Source organism: Natator depressus, chromosome 5, assembly GCF_965152275.1.
Source record: "Natator depressus isolate rNatDep1 chromosome 5, rNatDep2.hap1, whole genome shotgun sequence".
Classification (NCBI taxonomy): Eukaryota; Metazoa; Chordata; order Testudines; family Cheloniidae; genus Natator; species Natator depressus.
In genome coordinates this window covers 32664684-32683719 of record NC_134238.1, presented here as the reverse complement: position 1 = coordinate 32683719, position 19036 = coordinate 32664684, and the positions used below count along the sequence as shown (strand labels likewise).

Below are 19036 nucleotides of genomic sequence, written 5' to 3'. Positions count from 1 at the left end.
GAAGTGAGCTGTAGCTCACGAAAACTTATGCTCAAATAAATTGGTTAGTCTCTAAGGTGCCACAAGTACTCCTTTTCTTTTTGATTATATTGTGTTATTTTAACAAATAACATTTGCAGAATTTTGTAGAATTTTAATACTGTGCACAGATATTTTAACTTTTTGGTGCAGAATTCCCCCAGGAGTACTCTCAGGGAGGTGGATTACCTACACCAATGCATTTTAAGTGCAGCTATACCTTTAGTGACATAAGTTCAATCACTTCAGTGCCTGTAGAGAATCTAAAACAGGAGACTCCAGGTTTCTCATTTTATATTTTTTTAAAATGTAGAGCTCATGAAAGGTACTAGAGATTGAAATATTGTTAATTCCCACAACAGCTGCAGAATAGGTAGCATAAGTGTAAGTAAGCATCTGCACAAAACTCTGCTAGTGTGCCTCATTCCTAGTCTGGAAGGTCCAGCTATAGGGGTGAAAAATGGTTCCTGTCCATTCAATGCCCTTGTTGGGGTCCTCATGTGATGTAAACAAATGCCCACTAAGAACTAAACTGAGGCAATCTTTTATTTCATATAAGGCTACTCAACCTCCAAAATAGTCATGGCGAGGGCCCTACCAAATTCATAGGCATGAAAAACGTGTCACAGACCGTGAAATCTGGTCTTTTGTGTGCTTTTACTTTATACTGTACAGATTTCACTGGGGGAGACGAGAGTTTCTTAATTTGGGGGTCCTGACGCAAAAGGTAGTTGCAGGGGGGCCACAAGGTTATTTTAGGGGGTTGCGGTATTGCCCCCCTTATTTCTACACTGCCTTCAGAGCTGGGCGGCCGGAGTGTGGCGGCTGTCAGCTGGGCGCTCAGCTCTGAAGGCAGCACTCCACCAGCAGCAGCAGCGCAGAAGTAAGGGTGGCAATACCATACTATGCCACTATTATTTTGGTGTCGCTACCTTCAGAGCTGGGCGGCTGGAGATTGGCAGCTGCTGACCGAGGGCACAACTCTGCAGACAGCAGCGCAAAAGTAAGGGTGGCAATACCATACCAGGCCATCCTTACTTCTGTGCTGCTGCTGGTGGTGGCTCTGCCTTCAGAGTCGGGCTCCTGGCCAGTAGCCGCTGCTCTGCAGCTGCCCAGCTCTGAAGGCAGTGCCTCTGCCAGCAGCAGCGCAGAAGTAAGAGTAGCTGTCTGTGCTGCAGTGTTGAAGGTTCATGTTTCAAACCCTGATGATCATGCATTATGGGGAGGTTGTTACAGTTATACATAAATGGTTTTTACTTTTGCATACAAAAAGAAATTATATATAAAAATCGGTGTTAAAAGACCTTCCCCCTTTCCCCCCCTAACCTTGTGACACCCCCTACCCAACTCCTTTTTGGATCAGGACCCCTACAATTACACCACCATGAAGTTTCAGATTTAAATAGCTGAAATCATGAAATTTACAATTTTATGGTATGCTATGACCTGAAATTGACCAAAATGGACCGTGAATTTGGTAGGACCCCAGTCATGGCTGTCGGTCACTATGCACCTGAGCTGAATTTTTGCTTATGTTCTAGACATGAAACGCTCCATATGTTCTAAATTATATATTCCTAACTGTTAAAAGTTATCTATCTACGGTAGGTTGCAAAGTCAAACACTCAAAAGTTAGGAAATGCCAGATTTACCGTTGTCTGTTCAACTTTAATTCGTCCCCCTCTGCATCTAACCTGTGCACTGAATGAAATAGGTGTTCTGAGACAAAAAATAGTATGTGATGATGCAGTTAAAGACTAACATAATACATATGCAGAAGGGAGATGGATGCTTCAGAATGCTTGAAAAAATAATATTCTTTTAACATAGATTTTTATATGTAATTTCCTAGTTTTTTTGGTGTGCAAATCTAAAACCCATTTATGTATAACTGTAACAACTTCCCCATAATGAATGATCATCAGGGTTTGAAACATGAACCTTTAACACTACAGCACAGACATCTACCACTTAAACCACAGGACTAACAACATTAGCTGGCAGCAGGCTGTTAACCCAGATAGAGGAAGGGAACTATGTGCTATGTCCAGAATATAGCTGGCTCTCTCTCTCCCCCCCACCCCACCCTAGGAGCCATCAGAGCCATCTCACTAGAGGTAATGGGCTGCTGGGTCCATATAATATAGAAGCCCAGCTTGGATTTCTCTATCTTGGGAGTTTGAGGAACTCCTGCTCCATGTAGTACCCCTTCCTACACCCCTCTCCTCCCACCAAAAGCTGCTGTGGCAGCTCTCAGGGGTTTTCAGCAGTAGTGCCTACTAATATGATAGCGTTAGCCTGGTCTGGAGTGTTCTGTGATTTTGAGAGGCTGCCAAATTTTTCCCAAGAAAGAAAAAGGAAATAGTGTTTAACACTGTACAAATCAGGTCTTTTCTACACACAAAAGTTGAACATTTGGGGCCTGCAGAAATACATATAAAGAAAAGACATAACCTTCCTCCTAAACATTCTTTTGGCTGGCAAATAGAAGTGCCAGCTTTCTGAAGGTTAATGCTTCACTGAAAGACTTAATTAAATTTGTCTTTCATGTGAAGACATTACATATTCTTGCAGCAATATATATTTTGTTTGCTGGCTTTGAAGTTCTTCCAGTAAAAAGGCAGTTGAACATTTTTCCAGCACAGAAACTTTTAAGCATTTCTATACTGTATGATTAATTTATTTGAGCTTTATGGTATCAGCTACATTTTGTGCAGAATTCAGAGTTTCCAAAGTGAATGGCAAAAAATCAGGGGCCAGTACTTGTTCAGAATTAAATTGACAGTTGGGATCAGCCAGAAGCCTGAGGTGCTAGGGAGCTACTACTTTCCCTAGCATGCTGTTGAATAGTGGAATTCCTAGAAGAGATCAGCTCAGGAGTTAATGCTGCTCGAAGCAATATTCACTCCCCTCCCCCACCTTCTACAGTTCTCAGCTGCGATGGGGAAGGGCAATAATTTTTGAACAATGGCACAATAAGGAACGAATTTAACATTTTTTTTCTTAATACTCTGTTTTACATTAGGAGACTACAAAACAACTTGACTTTGTGATATTTCTAATTCAGTCAGTTGAAAGAGCTTGCGCTACTGGTTAGCTTTGTGTTAAGAGATTTTCATTCCTTTTATATTTCGTGTAATACAAGTGGTCATTATCTTAAAATCAGAGCCAATGCACCAAATAAGTCAGACACAAAAAATTTGGCAGCATTAAACATTATTCATTCAGCAATTCTTTATGCAAGTGTCAGACTAGAAGCTCTCCAGCCTGTGTTTATTCCTTCCATTGCTGGGAAAAAAAAAAAAAAAGCTCAATCTGGAGCTTGAATTTAGATCCTAATATAATACTTGCAAGATCTGAACTGTTTGGCATTTTCTTTACTTCAGTCTTCACTGAATAAAGATTTCCTTAATCAGGATTTCCATGTTAACAGTTCTATAGGTTTTAATAAAGTTACTTTTCTACACAACATTTGAATATGACAATCTTCTCCTACAAGCTGGGGAAGTAATCAGATAATTACGGTGCTGTGGAATCAACTATCCTGAAGTCATTCCCTCTCAGAAAAACTTCACTATTATCTAAATTGCACACCTCAAAATATTCACTTTATTACACGATAAAATGTTTCTTTATCTTTAGAGATCTTTATATAAAAATGACCTTCCAAATTCATGCTTGTTTGAATCTACTTCAAAAGTATGAAAACTGCATATTTCTAAATCTTTCCCTTATGTTTTTGATAACTACATCCTCAAAGTAACTCAGATTTCTCAGTAAGCATTTCCATAAATTGTTGGCCCTCTTCAAGAATTTCACTGTTTTGAAAATTACTTTCAGAGATCTTGTGTATAAGAAACAGATTATGCTTTGCAGATGACAGACTGGGGATAAGATGAACAGTAGCATAAACCTTTTTGCTATTTGACACTTGACATATTTTTCCTTCTAAAAATGAGGTAACTTGTGCCATTTCTGTTTAAGAAAGCATAGCTAGGAATATGAAAACTTTAGTTATGTAAACAGTGGTCTAGCTGAGCTAATTCAAAAATGAAAATTAAAAGCCTACATATATATGTTCACTTTTTATAAGTAGGTTACATTTTCATTATGTATAGTTCAAAGTAAACAGAACAAAATGTCAAATATATGCTAAGTAACAAAAAAAAAATTTGTTTGTCCATCTATATTTTCAACAGTTAAAAATAAGTGGAGTTGGTACTATTCTGTTCTGCTCCAAACCTAGTACTTAAGGTTTTTTTGGAGGGTGTCAGACCCAAGGATACAACAATAAAATATAATCCTTAATATCATTACATGGTTTCTATTTAACTAGTGTTGCTGTAACAAAAGGAACTTAAAAATCAAGTTTTACATTTCAAGGCTCACTATCATGAATCCCTGAGTCCACTACCACTGCATCCAGATTTAGTGTCTGCATTTTAAATGGATGTTTCAAATTAGAGGGTTCAGACTGAGGCTCAAGAGTTGCAAGTGGCTCTTTAATGTGTGTTGCAAAGAGCAGCAGGAGACACATTAAAACATGATGTGATTTAATTATTAACCAGTCTAAGTTATTAAGCAGTCAGGATGCTTTTACTATGTTATTAACCAATTGTGGTTGATAAAATAATACTTACTCATTTTACTGTAAGAGAATGTTTGTGTGTGTGTGTGTGTGTGTGTGTATTACACATATAATGAATTCACACTACTGTGGCACTTTTGGGTAATGTTGATTGCTAACTTGGCTCCTGAACCACTGAGGTCTGAGTAATACTGCTCTATAAATTTGTTTTAAGTTTGGTAAAATAACCTTTATATGTCCATAATTAATAGCATTTTATTTGAGTGGCCTGAATGAGAAAAAAACTGCTCAATGCCAAATAAAAAGATAAATGATTGCCTGTGTTAATCATGTTCTTCTCTAAAAAAGCTGTTACAAAGCAAATAAAATAAGATATATAATCAAGTGGATTTATTTTTTAGTTGATGATCATATTCTATTTTTATAGTAAATTTCATACTGAAAATCCCAGAACACTTACATGTTGAGATCAGCAGTGGTTTTTCCCAAGTGAATTATTCAGTCCAGGAACAGGGGTTGCTGGATCAAAATAAACAGGACTACTGATACTCTTAATGTTAAGCATAGGCCAGGTCACAACATTCCAATCCTACAAGCAGATATGCTAGAGCGGACTCCTCTTTCTATGTTAAGTCCCATATACTTCACAGTCTCAGATCTGGGGTGAAGGGGTGATCAATAAGGTAACCACAGCATAAACCATATTATATAGAGTTAATATAAGTCTATACTTCTCATCCTTCTTTCAGAAAGGCAATACTGAGGTCCTCTTTGTGATTGCTGAAAACCCAAAGGCATAAATTTAAGGGTGGGGCCCTCCATGTTCTGGCCCAATCCCAGCGCAGGGATCTCTACTTCCATTGCAGTTTTGGTTAGAAAAGGTACTCATTTCCTGTCCTAAGTTGTAGTGTAATACTGCTGTGTTGTTTAACACTTGCTGACTTCTAGTGGTGAAGTATCCCTGTATATGGTTTATATAAGTTTAAGGACTTAACTTTGCAAGTACATGTGCCAGTATGGAAAGGACTCTTCAGCAAATACCTCTAACTACAAAGGTATCAGCATCAATGGAACTCTGCCAAGTGTAAGGAGTCTGCATTACTGTATCTGCCTGGAGGATGATTTCATCCCTTTTTCCTGAAATCTGATGCATTTTTCTACCTGTTACTTGTGTATCATTTATGAGTTTGATTCCACTACAAAAGTGTTTATGAACAAATTTCCAGGTGTCTTGTTTTCTGGAAGTATGTATTTCTTCCAGTAAACTAGCGGCACTGCAATAATAGTTAAAAGAAAAATCTGTATTTTACAAATTTCATTCACTGCAGAACTCCCAATTCTAAACTTAAACAGAAATACTGCAGAGAAACAAAATCACTATAAATCAACTGTTACTGAACTGCAAAAATAAGTTCTCTCACTTCTGAGAATTATACGTTTCCAAAAAACTGATATATTGGTTAGCTGTATTTATTTGAAGAGCTGTATTTGACAATACAGTACATGCTGTCATACTTAGAGGCACATAGTGTAGAACTGTGGAATTACAGTATTTTTGACTTTGTACCTTTCATGTACTACAAAAGGCTAAAAAAAGTAGTACCACTGAACGTTTTTTTAAATGAACTCATTTTTTCCACTCAAGACACAAACAATCAGCAAGCCCTTCTGTCCCACAATCTGGGATAGCATAATTCAACAAATTATACCAATGTAAAGATATTTTAATCCAACCAAATTAAAGGGGGCACTAGCTATCCATGCTAAATACAAGCTCAGTACTGTAGTCTGGTCTTAATTATAAATAGCGTTATCCTGAAGATTATTGCAATATTTAATAACGACCACTGATGTTTGCTTACCAACATACAGGCCTACTACAGCTATCTCAAGGGAGAAAATACTTATGCAGTATTTAGACACAGTGAAACCATTTAGTGCTATAAAACTAACTTGTCAGATTTAAGACTATTTATTGCAACTTGGTTCTGCCATGTGCTGAGTATCTGTCAAATCACATTGACTTTAATGTAAGCTGAGGGCACTCCAACCCTTGCTAGTGGCTCAGGATCTTGCCCAATAAAACTACAACCTTTCAACAAGAATGTTTTTTTTGTTTTTTTTTAAAGTGAAATAGTGCTAATTGTTAGAGAAAAATTCAGTGATTACTTATAATTCCTCAAATAGATAAATGTTCAATAGGAGTTGAGAGTGTTCAAGACCTTGCATGATTGGGCTCTAAGGCCAAGATTCCTATAATCAGATATCCAAAGTGGACCACAGCAACTCACTGCAGTTAATTCAAGTTATAATTAAAGGGCTGCCCATAAGTTGAGTTCTAACAGTTATATTTAAAGAACAAAAAAAAATAAATTTGGGGCCATGCCTTGCCTGACAACTGAGTATTATTTGTATGTAAAAATTACACTATTACTCCTGAACGCCCCCCCAAAAACCCCTCCTTAATTGGGTTTCAGATTCTGAAGATTCCCTCCCTTTCCCCTCCGCTAAACTTTTTTTCCAAGCTATAAACTCCAGGAAATACTGAATTACTGTTTGATCACCTCAATTCTAAGCACCTTTAATAAATATGGATAAATAGGTTAAATAAAATTGGGAAATAAAGTTAACTTTTTCTAACGATCACTACCTTCAAAAAGGTCAAAGTCCTGCCTCTAATTAGATCTTCTATTTCCAAAAGATATTGTTTTGTACATACCTGTTTTTAAAAACATCTACATGAGAATAACAGATTGTGAGATTGTAATGCAAGCCATTTATCTATTGCCAAAAGGATTCCTGGAGAAGCTATGGACTTAATTCTGCAAACCTTACTCATGCAAGTAAGGGTTTGCAGCCTGAGGTCCAAATGATCCCAATGCCGATTCATTAGAAAACAATTAATTAAAGCTGGAGCGTCTGATTTATAGCATATAAACCAGCACAGAGCACAACTTTCTGGAGCTCACATGACAGGGATCTGAAGTAGTGCATTTAAAGAAATGTTAAAAGCATGGCACATACAGCTTCACACCTTGACCGGCAGTTTCCATCATGTCTAAAGAGATATTGTCAATTCAGTTTTGGTTTTTTTTTAGTTTCCATTTCTGATAGAACAGTATTAAATATTGCCAAATTCAGCCAGATGGCTGGACTCATGACGAAGACAGATCCACATCTGGTATTCTTCCCATCCCTACTACAATCTACTCCTTTTTACATCAGTAAGATATGGCCCCTGGATTCCTGACCTAGTTGTCAACATAGCCCTTCAGATGGGCAAGCCTTGGATAGCTGATTGAAAAGTATCAGTATTCTTTATAATATGATACCTAACACGTTGCTTCCCATACTTTGTAGTATTGTTTGCAAGCACATAACTTTAAAATGTCACATTTCCTGTTTTGTGTTTTTTTCCCCCTCTTAATTTATTATCCTTTTTTGTACATTCACCAAAAGGCAAAGAAACTCATCTGCTTTAAAATACCTAATCAGCAGCTTTCAGGAACCAAATCAGAGAATTTTATATTAGTTTGTTGTGCTCTTGGAGATCCAGAGTGTAGTCTGTACAAACAATGGTCAACCCCAACCTATAACATACCCATCATCATCATTACCACAGCAAGTGCAAATATATATGACCGTCCAGTAGAGTGTGTTGAACAAAACCAGACACCTTAAAAAATATTGTCCTCAAAAAGTTAAATTGCATGCCATAGCACATCTGCTTGCAGTATTTGGAAAGGAAGTGCCATGACTGTCACTTTAGTCTTATTATGCTATGAGGGAAGGGTGGAGTGAGCCATCATCATCAATCCTCTTCAGAACTGGATTCCTCCTCTTGGTCAGAGAGCTCAGAAACAGGGAAACGCAGGATAGCTGCTACCCCTGTCAGCTGGCCAAGCTGCTCCCCAGACACATGGAGGCTGGAGAATATGCGCACTGTGCCCATGTTCTCCCGCACACTATCTACCAGCCGCACATATCGGCTGCGAGAAGCCACATCCTGGTGCCTGAAGAGCTCATCACTGATCAACAGGGTATCAATGGCCATGGCCTCATTGGCTTTTTCCACATGTTTGAGGCCATAAAAAGCACGGTCAGGCTCATGTTGCAGCATCTTGTAGAAGTCATCCAAGGCTTTGACCTCACCAGCTGCTTTGGTGTCAGAGAGACGGCTGGCCACAGCTGGGTCACAAAGAGCTTCCTTCAGTGCATATTTATGTCCCGAGGAGGAGTGGACCTACAATAATAAATGTTATAGATAGAAGAAAAAGTGGATCATTTAGTCCATGCTGATTACTCAGTCTTATATGTTTCACCTGTGAACTGAAATTTTCCATCGTCAGTCTTTTTATCAAGGTGAATTTTTTTCAGAAATATTGAACAAAATCTCTTCAGCTACCTCTGAATTTAGCAAGGATAGAAAAAAATGCTTCTATCGTTCAAGATTTGTTTTGAACATCCTGGGATCTTAAGCACTGGCCTAGAGCAAAAAATATCTGAAACTAGACAGAGTAATTCTCAATAGGAACTAGTGCTTTTGTTACATTTGAAAAAAAAAAAAGAAGAAAAAGAAAAAAAAAAAGGATGGGTTGTTTTTCTCTCTAAAGTTACAGCTCTGAAATGATATACCAACTGTTCAGAAAAACAACAACCTGCTACGGCTACAGATATATGCTTCAGAAGAGGCATGCATTGCACATGCTGCAGATGCTTTTCAGTAGTGATTGGACCCTGCTCCTCATGCTGGTCATCACTGCAAATCAGATAATACCTGATGCATATCCATGTTAAAACACTGAGTTAAAACAAATGCCCGTTTCATACTTCTGAAGCTATTTTTAATGCACTGGACCTCCAAAGGCTTGGAAGCTTGATTTTGGATTAAAGACCTGCTTAATCTAGGAAGCCAGAAGTAGTAAACTCAGGAAGCCAAGAAGATCTGGATTTTCTTATTTTTTTCATCCTCCTTTAAAAAATACCCGAGAAGTCAGATGAAAAATAATTAGTAAATGAAACCTTAAGGTCATGCAGACAGCAAAACGTGAAGAGAAACAAATATTAAGGTTTTCAACAGCAATGTTAATTCAGCCCTGCCAGTTACAGATATGTTTTCATTTGCTTTTTTTTTTTTACAGCAGCATTAAATTTGTCATTAAACACTCATGATTAGGGCCCTACCAAATTCACGGCCATGAAAAACGCGTCACGGACTGTGAAATCTGGACTCCCACCGTGAATTCTGGTCTTTTGTGTGCTTTTACCTTACACTATATAGATTTCACGGGGGAGACCAGCATTTCTCAAATTGGGGGTCCTGGCCCAAAAGGGAGTTGCGGGGGGGGGGGGGGGTCGCACGGTTATTTGGGGGTGGGGGATCGCGTGGTATTGCCACCCTGACTTCTGTGCTGCCTTTGGAACTGGGTGGCCGGAGAGCAGCAGCTGGTCACCCAGCTCTGAAGGCAGCAGCACAGAAGTCAGGGTGGCATACCAAAAAAAAGCATACCAAAACCATACCATACCACCCTTACTTCTGTGCTGCTGCCTTCAGAGCTGGGCGGCCACAGAGTGTCAGCTGCTGACTGATGATCCAGCTCTGCAGGCAGCAGTGCAGATGTAAGGGTAGCAATACCATACCATGCCATCCTTACCTTTGCACTGCTGCATTTAAATTATCTACTGCTTTATCTAGTCTAGATTTAAATGTCCCAAACGAAAGGACACCTACATTCCTTACTAGCCCATCATTTAAGATCTCACAAAAAATAAATTTCTCTTGATGTTCAGCCTAAGTTTTCTTTGTGTTAATGTCACTTTACTTATAACACCTTCTTGTCACACTGTATAACTCTTCACTCTTTTTGGATTTCCCAGTTTAAGGGTTACTTATCTACTTTACCTGAAGGAATTTGGACCGGTTCTCTAGCAGCAGCTTGTTGTCAGTCTTGACTGCCTGCTGGAACATGTAGTCACAGAACTGTTCTCTTACGAACCCCGGGCTGGCCACCAGAACACATTTCACAATCTCAAAGTTGATATGACGCTGGATTGCCTGCACCACCTGCTCATAGAATCTCTCCAGTGCTCGGTCATGTTGACTGCAATTACCCTTTCGTTTTCTAGGGATGTTCACTTCAATCTTAGCCCGGGTCAGTGTCATGCTGGGGGTAACGAGACAGATATGAGCCAGCCCCTCCTGCATGACCACGGCTGCCACGTCAGCGCTCCAGCTTGGGTCGCAGGCCTGCTCAATGCGCTCCAGCACCACACTGTCCCACTGCTTCTTGGCTAGCGTGAACTGGCGATTGGGCTCCAGCTCGATGGTGTGGTAGGCTCCCATCTTGACGTACTCATTCTCCTGGATGTTGGTCCCCTTGACCCGCAGCTGGCAGGCCTGCGAGTCGAAGTCGATGGTCTCCACGCAGAGAGTGAGGGTAGTGCGGATGCGGTTGCTGCCCACGCTGCCCGTGGCAGACTCGGTCTGCACCTTGCGGATGGTGGATGCCCGCAGGCTGTCGCCCACCTGCAGCAGATTGTAGGTGTGCCATATGTCCTCGGGATCCTCGGGGATCAGGGTCACCTGCCCCGCGTTATCCTTCTCGATGTCCTTCCTCACCAGCTTCATCCTGCCGCTGCCCGGCCCGCCCCTCTCTGATCTCACCGGGAAACGGGGATAGCACGGCGCCCCGCACTCGGGACAGGCGCTGGCTCCTCAGCCTACGCACGGGCCGCCCTGGGCCTCACACGGCCTGGGGGCCCCGCGTCCTCTCAGCGCGAAGGGGACGGGGACAGCGCTGGCCCACACAGCGGGGACAGAAGCCTCTCGGAGGGGACACGTGGGACGAGGCCGGCCGGCTCTAGGCCCGGGGCACAGGGCGGGGGTGGTGCTGCCCGGCGCCGGACCCCTCCCGCGAAGGGGCTGATCGCTCCGCCGAACCGCGCTGATCCGAGCGGCGCTTGACGACACTGCGCAGTCAGTCAGTGAGGAGCGGCGGCGACACCGGGACGCGCCTGCGCACTGGCTGGTGACAGGACGCGGCACGCTCAAAAGCAGCCGACGACAGCATGGTCTCCGCGCGTACGCGCCAGCCAGGCAGCTCCTTCACACACCGCATGCGTACACTGCCGACCCGGAGCAGAGACGTTAAGATTACTTCCGGCGCACTTATGGTAAGCTGGCTCAGGGAGCCCGCAGCGAGTCCTACTCACGCATGCGCACAGAAAAGCCGGGCGCCGCCGACGCTGATTGCACCCCCACCGCGCGCGCCTTTAGCGCATGCGCGGAAGGTGCCCGGGCCGGGAGGAGGGAGCCAGGGTTGGGGTGGACGGTCGGCGTTGGATGCGGCTGCTGCTGCCGAGGCAGAGGCGGTGGCGGCCGCGGCCCGGACAGAAGCGGGATCGGGGTGGCGCACGTGGCCCTATCACCGTTGTTCTGACCGGGGCTGCGCTTGACCTCCAGGCGGCTCGCGGCCCAGCCCCTGCTCCCAGGCTCCGCTGTCCCTGTCCAGCCGCCGCCCTCCGCCCCGAGCAGTTCCTGACGCAGTCAGTGCGGGCCGGGCGAGGACTGCGACACCTGGTGGAAGGCAGCGAGGTGGAGCATCTCCAGCTGGAGCCTCTCTCGCCCTGCTTGACAGCCGGGCCCACCTGGGTGCAGGGCCTTGCTCTGTTCCACTTCCCTTTGGCACAAAGCTAGAGTAACACCTTGGTCAGTAGGGCCCGCACATATAGCCATCGGCTAGCTCTTCCATTTAATAGTGATTAGTAATAATATCTACATTTTATACAGCGCTTAACCATCAATAGCTCTCAAAGCACTTTACAAAGGAGGTTAGTATCATTACCCCATTTCACAGATGGGGAAACCGAGGTGCAGAGCAGAGACTTGCCCAAGGTTACTCAGCAGTTCAGTGGCAGAGCACCCAAGGCTCCTGAGTGCAGTTCTTGGGCTCCCACAAGCTGCCAGTGTTAGAGTTCCCACAACAAGCCAAATTTGAAGACTAAGTAAGTTAGATATGAAGCTAGATTTATGGCTTGTGTTATACAAGAGGTCAGATGACATGATCACATTGCCCCTTCTGGCCTTGGAATTCATGAAGGATAAAACTCTTGGGAAATGTTAAAAAGCAGCATTGTGCCAGCTAGATCAGGGGTTTTCAAACCTTTTTCTTAGGTGGACCCCTAAAAAATTTCAAATGGAGATAGGACCCCTTTGGAAATCTTAGGCATAGTCTGCAGACCTCCTCAGCAGTCTAGAGACCACAGGTTGAAAGCCACTGTGCGAGAGGAAGCAAGATAAGAAACTATATTAAGTGCAGGTTTCAGAGTAGCAGCCGTGTTAGTCTGTATTCGCAAAAAGAAAAGGAGTATTTGTGGCACCTTAGAGACTAACCAATTTATTTGAGTTTAAGCTTTTGTGCTCACAAAAGCTTAAACTCAAATAAATTGGTTAGTCTCTAAGGTGCCACAAGTACTCCTTTTCTTTTTATATTAAGTGCAGATCGTTCACATAAGAACTTCTCTGTGAAAAAAATATCAGGGTTAGTAAAAGTTAATTTTCTAACTGTCTTGGTTCTTTTCCCCGTGTAGATGCACCGTGTAGCATTATGTATATACTGAAAAAGTTGCAGAAAGAATTGGGGCATTTTTTTTCAAACAGTAGTACTGGAAAAAATAAGGAACTTTTTCCTAGCATGGAATTTTTTTAAAAACGTACTTAATTCTATTATATCTTGAATTCTAAAGGTTGTTATGATAGAGGCAATCAAATGGACTCAAGTAATTGAGAAACTCAGGCCCTGAGACGCTGAACGTACTCCTCTCTCATTTAAGGCCTTGTCTACATGGAAAATGGAACTGAAATTAGAGGTGCAGTTTGCACTTTCAGTTATTTCAGTGCAGGCCTTAGTAGAAAACTCTTATTTTGGAATAGTTTGTTTATGTAAAAAAATTAATTCTTAGCAAGTAACAAGACCAGTCTTTTAGTTATACAAAAAGGGTAGAGGCTTGGAATCCTTTGAAAAAAGGAATCTGAGAAGCAATCACATTAAGGCAGAGAAACCTGGAAGGAACAGAAAGGAAAAATGTAACAATGATTGCTAGTATCCCTGTGGGCAACAACCATCCAAGAAGTGAGGATGGGGTCTCAATTTCTCCCTCTTTGTACCTGCTAGTGGAGAGGATTACATGTTGCACTTCTCTAATGGGGGTGGCAGGGAACATACTTTTTCTGTGCATTTGGGAGGTCTGGGGCTATGCTTGATAGACACAATGGAGTCAAAACATTAGTTTAATCTTAAAAAAAGAGTAGTTAATGCTGAAAGTGAAATTAAAACCACAAACTGAAAGGGCATGTAAGTGAGCCAGGTTGTCTTTTCCTGTTACTAATCTTTTTTCTGTTCTGTCAAGAGCAGGCATGGAAGCATCTAACAAAGTTTTAAAAACCATAAGGTATTTGGAAGGAAAAATATCAGAGGTACACGAATTGGGGAGATAGTTAATCCAACACAATATAAGCAATGTGGAGAGGCTCTAATTGATAGTCTTCCATCCCTATGATTTCTTATGTTCTTGTAATCTAGATTTATATTCATACAATGAACAGACAGATATTAGGGAACAGATACTTATTTTTGTCGTGGGGAAAGCATAGTCCACATCTACTCTGAGGCTTATGTTATGTGATATTGTATATGCATCTAGTGGCTAACATAACAGTGCACAGTCAATGCTCTTTATAGAAGTCACAGCATATGTATACTATAGCAATATTGATAGTAAGAATATGGGCCAGAATTTTCAGACGTGTGCTCCTAAATTATGCATTCTGATCAGCTGCATAAGTATTAAAGAATCAAGTTAAATATTTTAAGAATGAAACTAATACAACTTCAATAGACAAACACATTTTAGCCTGTTTTGTCAACTTCAGATATTCTACCAACATCTAAAAGTTAACCATTCATATGTCACTATTCACTTGTTCCAAGATCTCTGTGATAAATACTAATACTCTCATTATTTAATTAAAAATTAACAACATACAGGGATCTCTGAAGAACAGAAAAAGATCAAACTGGTAGGTCCCATATTCTACAAATCTTTACTCACCTGAAGAGCCCTATAGAAGCAAAGGGGACAACATGCGTGAGTAAGGGTTACTTCCCTAGGTAGATTTTGGAAGATTTCTAAACTATTGTTCCAGATGATTGAAGGGTAGCAAATATTGTACTTGTGTATAAAATGGTTCTGGGGAGTATTACAGACCTGGAAGCCTTACCCTGTACCTGGCAAATTGGATGAACAATTGAAAATCAAATAATAAAACACTTGAAGTTCATGATATGATAGTATCTAGCCAACAGGGTTTCTGCTAAGGAAAATAATGTCTCATTAATCTCTTAGACAGCATCATTAAAGTAGTAGATAAAGAAAAACCACTTGACTGTTTAGATTTATCAAAAGACTTTTAACAAGGTCCCTCAGAAAAGACTTAGAGTAGCTAAGTAGTCATGCGATGGGCAGTGAAGTAATGTCATGGATCAAACAATCCTGTAAATAGTCAAGCATTTGAGTATCTTTTTTATAAAAAGAAAAGGGGTACTTGTGGCACCTTAGAGCTTATGCTCAGATAAATTGGTTAGTCTCTAAGGTGCCACAAGTACTCCTTTACTTTTTGCAAATACAGACCAACACGGCTGTTACTCTGAAACCTATCTTTTTTATGTGAGTAATCCCATTCAAGTCAATGGGCCAGATCCTCACCTGGTTTAAACTTTGAAGACCTATGACAGCTTACATAACTGAGGATCTGGTCTCTTGCAACTACTTGCTTGTGTAAAATTAAGCACAAGCATAATGCTTGTAGAATTGAACTCAGTCATTTAAACAGTTTCCCTGTTATTTTGTGTAGCACCTTTTTGTGGAAGACACGGGAGAGAAATATTTTTTTAAAAAATAGGAAATTGTGATTGTAAAACCATATAAGCTGGCAGGGAGACTAAAGAGCAGGACAAAAATTGACAGGTATTTTACCGGACGCTATTTTTAACTGATGTTAAAAAACAAACTAGATTTCAAGTTGAGAGTGTCTCTTTAAGCAGAATTTAAATTTTAAATAAAGCAATAGTAAACTCTGACTTCCCAACATATCAAATTATTTTGCCTGTTTCTGCAGCATAGGGTGACAATTTAAAACAGAAGTTGCAGTATTAAGATAAAAAAAGTTAGAGGTGCAAAAGTCAGGAGTTCTGCTTAAAATCTGAAGTTACAATGTGACAATTGAACTTCATATGTGGTAAGCAATCTCTTGAACACAGAGATCAATACAGCCTAGTTCATTAAGAGCTTCTGGAAGCAGTAAATTGCTTCTTATAATAGTTTTGTATAAAACTATACTACAAGCAGGGTATTGCACCCATGGCCTGATCCTGCATCCACTGAGCTCAAGAATGTGTTGTTCATTTTAATGGGCAAAAGTTTTAGCCCCTGGAGAGATAAATATTATCTCAGTAAGTTTGAGGAACACATAGCTGAGTTGTGTGGCACCAGAAACCTGGTCCTGATCCCAATGAGACATGGAGACTTATGCCTTTGACTTCAGTAGGGCAGGATCCTATGACCAAGGAGACATCTGCTAAGTACCCATTACTATGCATTACATTTTTTCATCAATCAATTTTATTTTTAAAAATTTCAGAAAATTCAAAAGTACCAAGAGCTCAATGGGAAATGTGAAGGATTATATGTTGTCTCCCATTCATTCTCAGAGAGAGAGAGAGAGATTTGTACGTGTAGGACCCATGAGCTCTTGCTACGCTCACTCCCCCACCCCTACCTTTTCTAGCTTTCTGTTTTGTTTTCCTAGATAATTTAAAGGGTTCTATTTTCTTTTTAAATATAGCAGTTCAGTACTTGATTTTCAAGCTCTGAGCAGTACAATAAATAAAGTGTGTATAGTGTGTGTTAACATGATTTTCTGAAGTTTCCTCTTTTTGATTAGATAATATCTTGTTTGCAATTGAGTCACTCAGCTCTCTTTAGTCAAACCAAAGTTGCACCATCAACTTGTTTTTCGTTGCTTATCTTAGATCAGAACCTGTATGAAGAGTAGCTCTGGCTAAAGCAGAATCCAGACAAGACTGAGGTGACACTGGTAGGAAGAAGGGGTGTGACCAGTGTATCTTGGACTTGTAAACTTGCAACAGTCCAGAACAAGACAGGGGGCTCTGAATGGGAAAGAGGTCTCTGAATGCAAAAAGCTGTGGGGAGAGCAGCTGAGAAATGATGGGAGAGAAATTGTTATGGACAAGAGGAAAAGAAAAGAGAAGAGGTAGTGAAGGCATAAGAAAAGAAGGGATGGGATAGTTCTGTTATATCACTTTCAGCCTGTGTTTAGCTTGTCTATGTGGATTGTAAGTTCTTCTGGGTAGGGACTATCTGCTACTCTGTGTTTTCACTTCTACTCTGTGTAGCCCATTCTTGGTTGGTCCTTAGGAACTATGATAAACATGGTTAATTCATTAATGTGCCCGTGAAGAGAAAGAGCTCCAGTAGAGAGAAGGCTCAGGGGCTGTGTAGAAACAGATTGAGAGTGAGTGAGGCTGAAAGTTGAGGAAGCCTCATTGTTTTGATATCAAAACAATCTTTGTGTATGCAATGGTATTATAATTGTCATAAAGATTAGGCAATTAAGATAATAGCACTATTAATTTGTCCACATTGTACACACGTGAAAGAACCTTAACTTTTGCAGTTCTTGACTTCATTTAAATTTGCACTTTTCTTGCTGAACCATCTGAAGCCAATACAAGTGTTAATTTTTCAGTTCCAGATGGAAAAGGAGTCCAGAGATAAGTATTTCAAACTGCTGTTGCTGCATATCCTCCCTCCACAAAGAAACACCACCATCGCTTACACAAAACCAAGCATAAGGATTTGGAAAAGGATCATATAATAGTTTAGGAGATTATAACAACATGATATACATTTGAAAAGTGCTACCTGTCAACTGCCTGGTAAACCTAGTGTGCTACACTTGTTCAGGTTTCTACACGAATCTCATTTCAGAACAATCCCAAAGTGAAGAAAAGAGTTACAAAACACTTTCAACAATATAAATGATCTTATCCTTCCCCGCCACCCCCTGTCTCTCTCCATTTAGATTATTTATATAAAGCTTATTTCTTCTTATTGGTTAATTTCAGACGTTCTCAGCTCAATTATTTTGGCTTGCTCACACTGTAAGAAAACTGTACCCCAGAGAGCCAAATTCCACAGTTGTGTGAATGTTTGCATTTCCTCAACTCATTTCCATTTCCTTGAATTTTCTCTCTCCAAATACAAATGCTTTAGCCACAAATCCCACAACATATCAAAAATTGTTGTCCATACTTGAATCGCTGCCCCCCCCCCCTTTTTTTTTTGGCAAAACAAAAGAAATCCCCAACAACATTAAGACCTTACATGGAAATACTCCATGCTTAATGGGCTGAGCTACCGTCCCTGTAACCTTTTTTCCCCTCTCTCTCCCACAGTCACTCTGAACAGTTAACATTGCCCTTCGCAGTCAACCATATCAGAAACCAAGAAAAAAGTTCACATTCATAAATGTTGTTCCTACATACCCCACCCTTCGCCCAGCAGCTTCTACTTGTATTGTTCTCCTCTCCCATCCCTCCTGCTTTTTGAGTATTTTCCCTAGATCCTAGGCGAGGAAAAGTTTCTTAAAAACCCACTCCCAAGAGCCGTCTTAAACCGGGGCACTCTGAGCGAAGTGAGGTTGTTGGGGATGATGGATGCAGAGATTATTTGAAGGGACTCTGGGATGCCATATCCTGAGAGATTCATCCTCCCCAAGAAGGGAGCCTCCCTGCAGAGGAGCGAGACTTGGCAGATCTGGGTCTTCAGAGAAGAGGGAAAGAGAGAAGAGTTCTCTCACCTGTCAGAATCCCGCATGGGACAGCGACCCCTGGGCTTCTGCTACGGAGGGGCTGAGAGCCCATGGCTGCAGTGGCAAGGATAGCCCGTGAAGGAGCACAGGGCCGGGGGGGCAGCAGATCCCCTGTCCTAGCTCGGTCGTTCACACGCTGCCTGTTAGGGAGAACAGCTCAGTGCGCTGCAACTGCCTCTGGTCCCCTCTGCATCAGCAGCCGGGCTAGGCATTTCCTGTTTGTTGTTTCAGTCCCTTTAAGTTTTCTCTTCTCATCAAGATGAGTTGCGCCCCCTCACACCCCCGCCCCCCCCCCCGCAACCCCAAACGGTCTCTGAGCCTTTGAAACCCCCACGTGGCAGGATCCCAGAGCGGAGAGACATGCACAAATAAAGTCAGATCTCAGTGTTTAGGCTAAAGTCTGCAGGGAGCAAAGCAAACCTTAAAGGGACATATGCACTTTTATAATTCATGGGTGTCTCCTACCGGCCAACCCGCAC

The 19036-nt window shown here is 41.4% G+C and overlaps 2 protein-coding genes across 2 annotated transcripts in view; both read right to left on the bottom strand.

The window, feature by feature from the left end:
- The window catches only part of ITGA1 (integrin subunit alpha 1), a 121597-nt gene extending 102768 nt beyond the window's left edge, over window positions 1-18829 (bottom strand). The window contains exon 1 of the mRNA XM_074952532.1: window positions 18546-18829. Within this exon, the coding sequence (XP_074808633.1) occupies window positions 18546-18609 (64 nt within the window). The 5' untranslated portion in view covers window positions 18610-18829. The remainder of the gene's footprint in view (window positions 1-18545) is intronic.
- On the bottom strand, window positions 7669-11714 carry PELO (pelota mRNA surveillance and ribosome rescue factor). The gene is made up of 2 exons (XM_074952533.1): window positions 10509-11714; window positions 7669-8849 (listed from the first exon to the last, which is right to left on the bottom strand). Exons 1-2 carry the CDS (start codon window positions 11232-11234, stop codon window positions 8418-8420), a joined length of 1158 nt encoding a protein of 385 aa, XP_074808634.1. The 5' UTR covers window positions 11235-11714; the 3' UTR covers window positions 7669-8417.
- Window positions 18830-19036: the final 207 nt, after the last annotated feature.